The sequence below is a fragment of the Chiloscyllium plagiosum genome, chromosome 20, assembly GCF_004010195.1.
Source record: "Chiloscyllium plagiosum isolate BGI_BamShark_2017 chromosome 20, ASM401019v2, whole genome shotgun sequence".
NCBI lineage: Eukaryota > Metazoa > Chordata > Chondrichthyes > Orectolobiformes > Hemiscylliidae > Chiloscyllium > Chiloscyllium plagiosum.
Genome location: NC_057729.1, coordinates 30,078,481 through 30,091,588, shown reverse-complemented (window position 1 = coordinate 30,091,588; position 13,108 = coordinate 30,078,481). Strand labels below are relative to the sequence as shown.

The following is a 13,108-nucleotide window of genomic DNA, read 5'->3' as shown; positions in this document are numbered from 1 at the left end:
GTTCTAGAAGGAACCACGCTTGTATAGGGTGGAACTCACAATGTTGCCTAGGAAGATGTTACAAAAGATGAACCCGAAGCTTTCACAGTGGTGAAGGTGAGGCATAGAGCAAGGAGGATTTCGGAATTAGAAATATTCTAGCTCAGTAATGAATTGGAATAATGTGATTGGTTTGTTGGTAGAAATCATCACCAATGGAAAGCAACTGGAAACTGTTAAGTACTCTGCTTATGAGATTAGATCAATAGCCTGTAACTATTAGTAGATTAGGTTCCCTACAGTGTGGAAACAGGCTCTTCAGCCCAACTAGTCCACACCCACTGTCCAAAGAGTAACTCAACCAGATTCATTTCCCCCTGATGAATGTACCTAACACTGTGGGCAATTTTTTAGCATGGCCAATTCACCTGACCTGCACATCTTTTGGAATGTAGGAGAAAACCAGAGCACCCAGAGGAAACCCATGCGGACACAGGGAGAATGTGCAAACCCCACACAGAATCATCGAGGCTGGAATCGAACCCAGATCCCTGGCACTGTGAGGCAGCAGTGCTAACCACTGTGCCGCCCCATAGTTGTGGTCATGCAGAATTACAGGAGAACTTCCTTTCCAACAGTACATAGGTTAGATTGATTCCACAATACTGCATATGGCACCCAAGTCTGCAAGAAGGCATGGACAGACTGCAACTTGTAAATACTCCTTGATGTTCTTTGAGATTTTTAAAGTTTTAATTGTAATTTTCCAATTACTCCAATTTTAAAAGAATCAAAATATGAAAAATAATAAATCAACATGATTCTCTGAAAACAGAAAATGCTGGAAAGAGCAGGTCTGCCAGCAGAAGACAAGAATTAATGTTTCTCATGGACACCTCGATTAAACTTACCAGCTCTAATCCAGGGCACCCAGTTCCAACAGAACTGCAAAGTATTTTCAACTTTTTCTGATTTAATTACAGGTTTACAGCATTGTCAGCATTTTGCTCTTTTGTCAGTCTGGGAGCTCCCTCACACATAGCCATTTGAACACACGATAATGTGAACTGCCTCTGGAGATTGGCAAGAGTCTCTGAAGTTTAATGAGCAGGAGGGAGACTTGTTAAAATTAACAGGAAACTGTATTTTATTCTAAAAGTTCAAAATTTTACACAGGGAAGTGAAAACAACCTTCCTGAGGTTGACTTCTGCAGAGGTGCTGAAGTGGGTGGGCTGGCAACATTGTGCTAAGGGATTGCCAGCCTATTTCCCTCCCCATGGCTGTTTTGGGGTAGGAAGGGTAGATGGGCCAATTAAAGTGCCCTCTGAAGGTCTTCTGCGACACTATTTAAATATTCTACTGAGACCAGAGCTTGGTTGATATGTGGAGGCAGCTTCATAGCAGCAGAGCAGGGACCCAGCAATTTTTCATTTAATTTTCACACCCTTGTGACCACGATTGCCACACTGTCACAGTGATTCCATTCCACAATACTGACCTAGCAACTGTGGCCACACCTTATTTTTAAAAACTGAAATATTCAAAGAGTGCCTCGGTGTTGAGGTGCTCTCCTGGTTACCCATCTAGTACAGAGTGCGCACCTCTAAAGGTAAGGTTGCAAATATTCCAGCACTGGTTAACATCCTATTGGTTCACTGCCCTTAAAGGGGTAGGGCTACTTAACTGGTTGCCTCCTCCAAAACCACCTTCTTTATTCTGTCAGTGATTTTGTGGTTTCCAATGTACATTTCATCCTGGCAAAGGATCAGAACTGGGGACAAATGTGTATTGAATTGTCAGTCTTTGGGGACCATTCAATAATTTTTGCCACTGTCAGTCTCTTTTGTTTTTTAGGCTAGAAACTATACAAGTGTATGTGTGTGAATATGCTTAAACAACTTGGTTACACAGTAGCCATTGGGTATTTTTGTGGGGGCTAGTTAGCTCAGTTGATTGCCTGACTTGTTTGCAATGCTATGTAACACGAACTGCAATGCAAGACTCAATCTTTTCCCTCACCTGAGGCATGTTGACCCTCAGGTTAAACCACTACCAGTCATCTCTGTCTAGTGAGAGAGCAGCTGTATGATCCAGTACAACTATGCCAATGTTATTTTATCTTTCCAACTTACCTTAGTACATGTTGCTAGATGCGCTTTTAATCCAGAAAAACTTGAGTAGATTGCTTCACAACGCTGTAAGACAAAATATACAAGTGAAAGACGTTTACTCACAACAAACACAGCAAGTAGAGGCAAAACGCAGGATAGCAGAGTGAAGCAGTAAGTAGGTGAGGCAGTAGGCATAAGGACTGATTAGGGATAGTCAACATGGCTTTGTGCGTGGGAAATCATGTCTCACAAACTTGACTGAGTTTTTTGAAGAAATAACAAAGAGGATTGATGAGGACAGAGCAGTAGTCATGATCTATATGGACTTCAATAAGGCATTTGACAAAGTTCCTCATGGGAGACTGGTTGGCAAGGTTAGATCTCACGGTATACAGGGAGAATTAATTGGATTTGGATGCAGAACCGTCTCAAAGATAGAAGACAGAGGGTGCTTTTCAGACTGGAGGGCTGGGACCAGTGTTGTGTGGCAAGGATTGGTGCTGGATCCACTAATTTTCATCATTTATATAAATGATTTGGATGTGAGCATAAGAGGTATAGTGAATAAGTTTGCAGATGACACCAAAATAGTGGACAGCAAAGGAGGTTACCTCAGAGTACAACGGGATCTTGATCACATAAGCCAATGGGCTGAGACGTGGCAGATGGAGTTTAATTTAGATAAATGTGAAGTGCTGCGTTTTGGGAAATCTTAGCAGGACTTATACACTTCATGGTAAGGTCCTAGGGAGTGTTGCTGAACAAAGGGACCTTGAATTGCAGGTTCATAGCTCCTTGAAAGTGGAATTGCAGGTAGATAGGATAGTAAAGTTGCATTTAGCATACTTTCCTTTATTGGTCAGGACATTGGTTCAGCTACTTTTGGAATATTGCATGCAGTTCTGGTCTCTTTCCTATCGGAAGGACGTTGTGAAACTTTTAAGGGTTCAGAAAATATTTACAATGATGTTGCTTAGGATGGAGGGTTTGAGCTATAAGAGAGGCTGAATAGGCTGGGGCTGTTTTCCCTGGAGCATTGCAGGCTGAGGGTTGACATTATAGAAGTTTAGAAAATCATGAGCAGCATGGATAGGTTGAATAGCCATGGTTATTTCCCCAAGGTAGGGGATTCCAAAACTAAAGAGCATAGGTTTAAGGTGAAAGGGGAAAGATTTAAAAGGGATCTAAGGGGCAACTTTTTCAGAGGGTGGAGCGTGTATGGGGTGAGTTGCCAGAAGAAATGGTGAAGGCTGGTACAATTACAGGCATCTGTTTGGGTTTATGAATAGGAAAGGTTTAGAGAGATATGGGCCAAGGAATGGTAAATGGTACTAGATTAGATTAGGATATCTGGTCAGCATGAACAAGTTGGACCGAAGGGTCTGCTTATGTGCTGTATATCTCTATGACTCTCTGACTGCAAAATCATTTCTAATAGTGAAGGAGAAAATGTTTTTTCCTATCTGGCAGTACAATATCCCTCATAATTTTGTACACCTCAATCAGGTGCCCCCTCAGCCATCTTTGCTCTAAGGGGAAAAAAACACAGTCTATTTACCTTCTCTTCATTGCTGATTCACACCAGCTCAGGCAACATCCTACTGAATCTCCTTTGTCTCTAGTACAAACCCATCCTTTAGTGATCAGAACTGCACGTAGTACTTCAGCTGTATTCTAACTAATGTGATGTACAGCTGCATCATAAACTCTCTACTCTCATATTCAATTCCTTTACAACTAAAGGCAAGTATCCTAAACACTTTCTTAACCTCCTTATCCGCCTGTCCTGTTGCTTTCAAGGATCTGTGAATTTGCATACCAATGTCCCTCTGATCCTCCATACTTCCTAAGGTCCACCTTTCATTATGTACTCATTCACCTTGTTAGTCCCTCAAAATGTATCACCTCACAATTTACAAGATTCCATTCCATGAAATTCCTTAGCTCTGCCCACAACTACACTTGGAACCCTGCCAGCCAGACCTTTGATCAGCCCTGATTTATGCTGCCTGTTACCCCCCAACCTGACTGCCAGAAATAATTCGCCCCTCACAACCCCAGCTGCCATCTGACTGCTCCCAAGCACAATACCCCTCAGAAGCCAGCCTGACAGGTGTTTGTCTGTGTGTGTGTGTGTGTGTGTGTGTATGTGTCTGTGTGTGTTGTGGGAGGGGGGTAAGGAAAAGCAGGATGATCATGTTAGTGGTACTGGAATGAGTAATGGGTCATTATTATTGGGGGCATGGGGATGTGTGAGGGTTATGACATTTATGTGGTGGTGAGATGGCTATTCATATTGAACAAAAAAAATGCCAGCAATGGGATAATGAATAATCATAGAATATGGAACAAAGGTGTGGTTTGATTCCCCTGATTATCCTGTCCATGAGGGAACCAATGGATCTCAGGTGGGCTCTGTATTTGGGAATCGATTGTGATTGAACCAGCGGTTGAGATATATGGAGCTCAATCCTCACATAAAAAAACAGGGAGGAACTAAGAGTCAACTTGACAATGACAGTCTGACAGTGATTGCCACTCCTCAAACTAACATTTTCATAATTATGAAAGATCTTTGGAGACTAAGGCAGTGAAAGATTGTTTGTATTGGTTAGCAAATCATTAAGAATATGGAGCTCAAGATCATTAAGAGAAAAATTAAAGTTGAAGAGTCGTTAGAAAATAACACGATTTAATGTGATGTGTGGCATGCACCTTTTAAGAAGCACATCTCAAACTTCTGTTAATCATTACAACCCACCGACACCACAATTATGTCATGACTTGCTGTCAGTCTATGAACAGCTGGACTTGGAGTAAGATGGGCATGTTTGTTCTGATATAATGCGATAATTGCACTCCTGTGCAATCCCGTGTTATAAGAAAATTGCGTAATAGAAGCACCATTTAAACCAATGGGACCAGAATCACGTTAAAGCCAATACAGATAAGAAAGTTTGCATTCTAGAAACAATGATCTAAATTCTTGATTTGTGTTATAGCCAATTCATATTGAAGAAACACACGTTAAAGCAGAACTGACTGTAATAGTCTCCTGGTGAATAATGTACTTACGTTCTATACTTAATATATTGTTTCACTAATTCTTGCATATGATTGGTGTGTTTATGTTGAATGAAGAAGAACATAGCACAAGTGACTAATGAGATAGCAGCTATTGGAGAATTTTAATCTTCCAAGTGAATGTGAATGGTACAGGCAGGGAGTTCCAATTTCAGTTGAGGGGTTTGCACCAAATTGTCAAAATAGTCAAATGCACAGCCATTTTAACTAGTTTAAAATCAGCCATGGCAAGTCCAAATAACAAAGAGAAATAGGGGCTTAATTTAAATGGCAAAATCTTGTCCCCGCTCTGTACTGAAGTCAAACCTGTCATTTTGACTCTGGCTAATTAAAAGTTGTCCAGTCTCAGACATGGAAAAGAGAGGGTGTTGAATCTTACCAGAAATCAGCCAAGTGTAATTTTTGGTAAGTTTCGTGGAGGCTTTCTTTCTTGCTGTGGTTCTGTTTGCCGAGCTGGGAATTTGTGTTGCAGACGTTTCGCCCCTGTCTAGGTGACATCCTCAGTACTTGGGAGCCTCCTGTGAAGCGCTTCTGTGATGTTTCCTCCGGCATTTATAGTGATTTGTATCTGCCGCTTCCGGTTGTCAGTTCCAGCTGTCCGCTGCAGTGGCCGGTATATTGGGACCAGGTTGATGTGCTTGTTGATTGAATCAGTGGATGAGTGCCACGCCTCTAGGAATTCCCTGGCTGTTCTCTGTTTGGCTTGTCCTATAATAGTAGTGTTGTCCCAGTCGAACTCATGTTGCTTGTCATCTGCATGTGTGGCTACTAAGGATAGCTGGTCATGTCATTTCGTGGCTAGTTGGTGTTCATGGATACGGATCATTAGCTGTATTCCTGTTTGTCCTATCTGCAACACAAATTCCCAGCTCGGCGAACAGAACCACAACAACGAGCACCCGAGCTACAAATCTTCTCCCAAATTTTGGGCTTTCTTTCTGTGAGCTCTGATAGGGTTTCTCATGCTAACTTTACAAACTCGACTCATTTCCTACACACACAATCATGTGTGGCCCACTCGTCACATTTTCCCATTCACCATAGGAAAAAATATTGGCCACTGTTGGGATCTCCCAGTTGTCTGGGTGCAGGTACCCATCTTTAAGGCTCAATCATGCATGTGGTCAAACACTGGCAGTATACTGTTCATTTTATTTGCCAAAAAATGTCAGACAGAGAGCAATTGGCACTTGCTTTATGCTGGAGACCTGGATGCCCTCTTGGACAGAGTTGTATACAGTCACTACCCACAGAGTCGAGAATATAGTGCTGGGAAAGCACAGCAGGTCAGGCAGCATCTGAGGCGCAGGAGAATTGACGTTTCAGGCATAAGCTCTTCATCAGGATGCTCAAAATGTCGATTCTCCTGCTCCTCGGATGCTGCCTGACCTGCTGTGCTTTTTCAGCACCACACTCTCAACTCTGATCTCCAGCATCTGCAGTCCTCACTTTTTGCCCACAGAGTGTATGCTGCTGAGATGTTGGTGACTGACGGAGATCCAAAGAGGCAAGCTGGAGTTGCCAGTTTACTATTCTGACTTCCATGTTGGGAATGTTACTGTCAAGTATCTATCCAATATGGGGGACAGTGGGAAACTGCACATAAATGAGGTGAGATGATATAATATATGAAGATGTTAAGACGTGCTAATACATGCAAATAGACTATTCGCCATTCACAAGTGAGAATCTCATCTTCCAGTTAAACACCTGTTGTAAAATGAAACATTTTGCTCTCGACAATGGCAAGATCTTCAGTGCTGATCTCAAGTAATCTTCCCAACTTTTTTCACCAATGCTCATATTATTGAGTGCTTGGGAAAACTGAGTGCCTGGAGTCAGCAGTTTAGCTCAGGATTGAGTACAATGTATATGCTGAACATAGGTTGTTGAAGCCTCAGAAAGTGTTCATGGAAGAAGCTGAAGATTGTGATAATGACACAGAGTTTCCAGCACTATTGAGCTACAGGAAATTGATGATTATCCAAGACTGGATATCAGAGAAGCTGTCTAAAAGAACAAATCAGTGGAGGAGTCAAGGGAGGTGATGGAGTGATATAGCTGATGTCACTAGTATTCATGACATGATTTGAACAACTTGCTCATACAGAGGGTATATGTGACATGGATAATTTGAGCCAAGGTTCCATGCTGTAACTTCAACATATTTCAATGTATTGTTGGGGGACACTGATCCTATGCTCACTAATGATTCAACTAAGTGCCAACAGTTTTGTAAGGCAGAGCCATGGAAGACTATTGAGGTGATTATCGTGAAGTGGAGGGATGCTGTGGTTAGTAATAGTCAAATAAGATTGTAACAAAGTGAAGGCAATCTCAGCAAGAAAATAATATAGTTACATGCTGCTTGATAAAGGTTGATGAGGCGGGATAATAGAGTCATAGAAACGTACAGCATGGAAACAGACCCTTCGGTCCAACCCATCCATGCCGACCAGATATCCCAACCCAATCTAGTCCCACCTGCCAGCACCCGGCCCATATCCCTCCAAACCCTTCCTATTCATATACCCATCCAAATGCCTCTTAAATGATGCAATTGTACCAGCCTCCACCACATCCTCTGGCAGCTTATTCCATACACGCACCACCCTCTGCATGAAAAAGTTGCCCCTTAGGTCTCTTTTATATCTTTCCCCTCTTGCCCTAAACCTATGCCCTCTAGTTCTGGACTCCCCAATCCCAGGGAAAAGACTTTGTCTATTTATCCTATCCATACCCCTTATAGTTTTGTAAACCTCTATAAGGTCACCCATCAGTGATTTTGGTTAGGATCATTTTACAAATTCAGAAAGTATAGGAAGTCAAAGAAAGATTTGTACTGGCAGGTTCAAGAGAACTGGACAAGGATCTGGGAAGTGACAGTGCATTCAAGTACTTAGGACAGGAAAGGAGATTTGGTAGTTTTTTACATGTATGGAGTGAGGGTCAGGGTGTGTGTTTTGAGCAGTAGGTTCACATGAACAGTATTGAAAGGAAGGAGATGAGTGCCTGGGAAAAGAAAACTATTCACATTGTCAACCAGCATGCAAGTCAGGGTTGGGTGGTCAGAAGTTTAACAAAAAGGAATCAATGCAGAAGGACATGGACCCTTGTTAGAAGTCAAGCTTGGAAACAGCATGAGTTTGGACAGGAATTTAATCTTTCACAATGCTACATAAAATAAGTACTTTGGTGAAGATCTAAAACAAAGTTCACAGCTGTGTTAACTTACATTGTTAGGACAGCAAATCTGACCATTTTCTTTGACTTCATTTTTCCAGCTTTCAAGCTGTTTAGGGTTGAATGATGGTAGCCCAGGACGAGTGTATTTAAGCTACAAGAGAGAGACCTAGTAAGAGTCAGCTTCATAATTGGGTTCTCAAACAAACAATGTCTTGCCTATTTACTATACACATAAATTGTGATACTGTGATTAGGATTGCACCAATTCTTAGCTGTTATCCTCTTGGATACCTTGCCAATGATTCTTTTTGTTCAATATTCTGATGTCACTTTTATTTGAAATGGGGAAATCAAAACGCACAAAGCAGAGCTGTGTCTGTGAATTAAAACATTTTGTACAAAGGACAGTTTAAACTGTGTATAATCAGATAGCCCTCTATGTAAGAACTATTTCTTTAAATATTTTCATTGCATGATAACTTTCATACAAGGTTAAAGACTTCTGCAGGAGTTACTGTATAATTACTGAGAAATCCTGCCATCCAGATCATATTATAAAATGACAAAAACAAATGTCAACACAATTTCAGCAAAATATCTTCAATTTTCTTCAAGTCACTTACATCGAAATAAATATTCCCTCACCCTCTTAATATCAGGGACTAAATCATCTTTATTTCTTCTTCTGGTCCAAAGTTTTGAAAGCTCATCCTCTGCAATTTCCTGGAGATGGAAAACTGCTACTTGTGCAGATCTTCGACGGATGCGGCCACTTGGAGTTTTCTCAAACAAATTCTCAAAGTCTTCTTCAGGTGATTTCTGATCAGAATCTTCAGTTGCCTAAACAATATTTTGTTGGAATTGTTATTATCAAAATGATGGTTAAAATATGTAAATTGTCCTTTTTTCCTTTCTGACAACACATGAATTGGTGCATTACAACAAATGTTAATGAGTTCAATGTAATATTTAGAAACATGATCATTCCTTTGAATCAGGCAGTTGGGAATGAAGAAAAATGATGCAAATAATATCTTCAGAAAACTTTCTGTTCTTTATAACATGTAGTTACGTGTGTCATCAGGGACTGAAGTGAGAAATAATTTAGAAATGAAAGAAGTGGAATGAAAACTGTGTTACCATACAAATAGTACATTTTCAATTGATTTTGTTGATTTTACTAATCTGCATATGTAGCTTGTTATAAGTTAAAGGGCTCCTCCTCTTGCTTGCTTAGATTTTGGAGAAGAGACTTAAATGATAGAACTATTTATAGATAGTCAGGTTATTAAAATAAAACTTCACAATAATTTATGACTGAAATATTTTGTCAAGTTAGATGTTCAAATTCACTCTTGCAGCCAAAGCTAGAATGTTAACATAAATGATATAATCGTATCCTGAGGTAGGGTTTGAGCCAATATATTCCTGATTCAAAAACAAGTGTACTACTAATTCAGTTAAGATGTAATAAACATGCATTGATGATTCTGACATAAGAACAAGACTTTAACAATGTAAATTTAATACTGCCGACTTGATTGAGATTTTTGAAGAAATGACGCAGAAGATTAATCAAAGCAGAGCGGTGGACGTTCTCTATATGGACTTTAGTAAGGCATTTGACAAGGTTCCGCATGATGGACTGGTTATACCATATGGAATACAGGGAGAGCTAGCCACTTGGATACAAAATTTGCTTGAAGGTGGGGGATGGCGGTGAAGGGTTGCTCTTTGGACTGGAAGCCTGTGACCAGTGGTGTGCCACAAGGGTAAGTGCTGGGTCCCCTGGTTTTAATAATTTATATAAATGATTTGGATGGGAATATAGGAAGTATTGTTAGTAAGTTTGTAGTTGACACCAAAATTGATAGCGAAGAAGGTTACCTCAGAATAAAAAGGCACCTTGATCAGATGGGCAAATCGGCTGAGTAGTAGCAGATGGAGTTTAATTTAGATACATTTGAGGTGCTGCATTTTGATAGGACAGGTCCTGGAGAGTGTTGCCAAGTGTTGGGGTGCAGGTTTATAGTTCCTTGAAAATGGAGTTGCAGGTAAACAGGGTGGTGAAGAAGGCGTTTAGTATGCTTGCCTTTATTGGTCAGTGCATTGAGTGTGGGATTTGGGAGGTCATGCTGTGGCCATACACAACAATTGTTAGGCCGCTTTTGGAATATTGCATTCAATTCTGGTCAATTCTGGTCTCACTGCTATAGGAAAGATGTTGTGAAACTTGTAAGGGTTCAGAAAACATTTACAATGATGTTGCTTAGCTTGGAGGGTTTGAGCTATAGGGAGAGGCTGAATAGGCTGGGCTGTTTTCCCTGGAGCATCGGAGGCTGAGGATTGACCTTATAGAAGCTTAGAAAATCATGAGCAGCATGGATAAGATGAAAAGCTATGGTTGTTTTCCCCAAGGTAGGGGATTCCAAAACTAGAGGGCATAGGTTGAAGGTGAAAGAGGATAGATTTAAAAGGGACCTAAAGGGCAATGTTTTCATGCCGAGAGTGATGTGTGTATGAAATGAGCTGCCAGAGGAAGTGGTGGAGACTGGTACAATTACAACATTTAAAAGGCATCTGGATGTGTATATGAATAGAAGGGGTTTAGAGGGATATGGGCCAAGTGCTGACAAATGGAACTAGATTAATTTAGATTATCTGGTCAGCACGGATCAGTTGGACAGAAGGGTCTGTTTCTGTGCTGTACATCTCTATGATTCTATGATAAATATAAAAGCTCCTTCATATTCTCGACATTGTTAGCTATAGTTGTGATAGTGTCCTACTCCCTGAATGAAAAGATGGCATGTTCAAGCCCCTCTTAAGCACATCTAAACCTGCCTAATTTCAGCTTACACTCCACTGTAGCACTGAAGGAGTGCCATATTATTGAGAATGCCACCTTTTAGATACATTTTTAAGTTTTGCAATATTCAAAAAAGAGCAGGCAAGTTGACCAGCATTTACTACTTAACTAAATCAATAAAACAGATTATTCAGTTATTTATTTTATTCCTGTTTGTAATACCATACTGTGAGTAAATTGGGTAATGTAATTCCTGACAATACTTACAGCATATATAATTGACTGTGATCCACTTGAGCATATCTTAAATATTACATAAATGCAAATCTTTATTCCTGTGATGAAGTAGCCTTAATCATCATCACGTTATTCACAAGAAACAGCTCATAAACACTTTGGTATACTAAGAATACATTTAAAGAAATGTTTGCACACTTCCCATAAAACAACAAGACAGAAATTAAATGTTTTAAAATTACACTTGAAAATCAAGAAATCTTACCACTGAGTGTTCAGATTTTACATGATAGTCATGACCAGCCTTTGATTTATACTCCTTTTCACAATGCTCACAAATGAAAACAGCTTTTTCAATATCTGCAGGCTCTTTCCCACATCTTTTTAAATGATATTGGTAGCCCATTAGACTAGCAAATGTAGCTGTGCAGCCCTAGGAAAATAATAATTACAGATGTAATGCACCAAATCAAGCAATAGGGAGAATTCCAGTTTTGAAAATCACTCTGACATACAGCTACACCATATATTTCCATAGCCATCTAATTGGGAGCTACCAAATGCTGAAAGACTCCACAACTCTATCTGGTAAAAATTATCCATATAGATTCTTAGCACAGACTGCAAGCACTTTGAGAAATCATGCATGAATTTCATAATTTTCTGTTATATATTTCCATAAGCAAAACACTGTTCCAGGAATGCATAGTTGTAAAACTGATCCTAATAACTTTAAAAACAATTAAGTAAAATTCAGCTTTAACCTTCTGATATTAATATTTAGAATGTATTTAACCTCATTGGGACACTTCAATTTTCCCATTTGTTTAAGGACTCTTCGCAGTCTTTCACGCTCCTGCTGTTCATCCAGCAGCTTCTCTGCATTTATCAAAGGCTGTAAGATACGAGGCAAGAAAATACTGTTACTTAAGAAGGTCAGAAACATAATGAGATAACTTATATGTATGCATAACAACTGGCCTTGTCTACTAGAAGCTCATGTTTGGAAAATTCCACACAGTTTTAATTTCCTAATATGCATTCCCAGCAAGTAATATTTCTCATTAGATGCCAACATTTATGAAATTAAATCTCAGCTGTCAAACTGGGTGGACTGTTTAATTAGTGTAATCAAAAGTTGAGGTTATTCACTAACCTTATTATTGTGCTCTGCCATAGTGTGATACTTTAGGCCAGCTTTAGATTTAAACTGCTTAGCACAATGTTGACACTTCAAAGCATTCTGCAGCTGTAAGTATTAGAGAGGAGTAAATCTTTCTGGATGGATAACACAGCCTTTTGCCACATAATCTTAGCAAGTCATCTCAAAGGTTTAAATTTTATGTAAATAAAGTTTTGGAGAAAAAACAATGCTTTAAAATAACAAACAACTGACGTATCATGTTATTTTTAAAAACATTTTGTTCTTATATATTGAGAAAAGATTAGTGAAATTCTTATGTAAAAAATAATGCAGAAATCCCTGATGGCTCAGTAGCATTATACCATTGAATAGCTGAACCATGATTAATTATTTTGATATTATCCTCCTCAGTTTGCACAGAGGAAATAGATTTTTAGATCAGAAAATCACAGAAGATGGATGCATTCAGTTATTGATTGCTTTCTGTGGTGAGTAAAATAGTAAAAGGACAACACAAATTGACGATAATCTCAAAAAGGAGATCTTGAGAAAAAGTG

The 13,108-nt window shown here is 39.7% G+C and overlaps 1 protein-coding gene and 1 long non-coding RNA gene across 10 annotated transcripts in view; one reads left to right on the top strand and one right to left on the bottom strand.

Moving 5' to 3' along the window:
* Positions 1-13,108, bottom strand: part of znf512b (zinc finger protein 512B) — a 99,195-nt gene that overhangs the window by 4,975 nt on the left and 81,112 nt on the right. For 5 of the 6 annotated variants that reach the window (XM_043710402.1, XM_043710401.1, XM_043710405.1 and 2 more), the window contains 6 exons: positions 12,564-12,656; positions 12,204-12,302; positions 11,673-11,840; positions 9,007-9,201; positions 8,411-8,512; positions 2,113-2,175 (listed from right to left, as the gene is read on the bottom strand). In XM_043710402.1, coding sequence (XP_043566337.1) covers positions 2,113-2,175; positions 8,411-8,512; positions 9,007-9,201; positions 11,673-11,840; positions 12,204-12,302; positions 12,564-12,656 — 720 coding nt within the window. The remainder of the gene's footprint in view (positions 1-2,112; positions 2,176-8,410; positions 8,513-9,006; positions 9,202-11,672; positions 11,841-12,203; positions 12,303-12,563; positions 12,657-13,108) is intronic. The other variant, XM_043710404.1, reaches the window with a different exon arrangement.
* Positions 1-13,108, top strand: part of LOC122560130 — a 107,499-nt gene that overhangs the window by 43,540 nt on the left and 50,851 nt on the right. For 3 of the 4 annotated variants that reach the window (XR_006314653.1, XR_006314650.1, XR_006314652.1), the window contains exon 2: positions 9,058-9,173. The exons of the other annotated variant lie outside the window; for it this stretch is intronic. This is a non-coding gene — a long non-coding RNA (uncharacterized LOC122560130). The remainder of the gene's footprint in view (positions 1-9,057; positions 9,174-13,108) is intronic. 4 annotated transcript variants of the gene reach the window in all.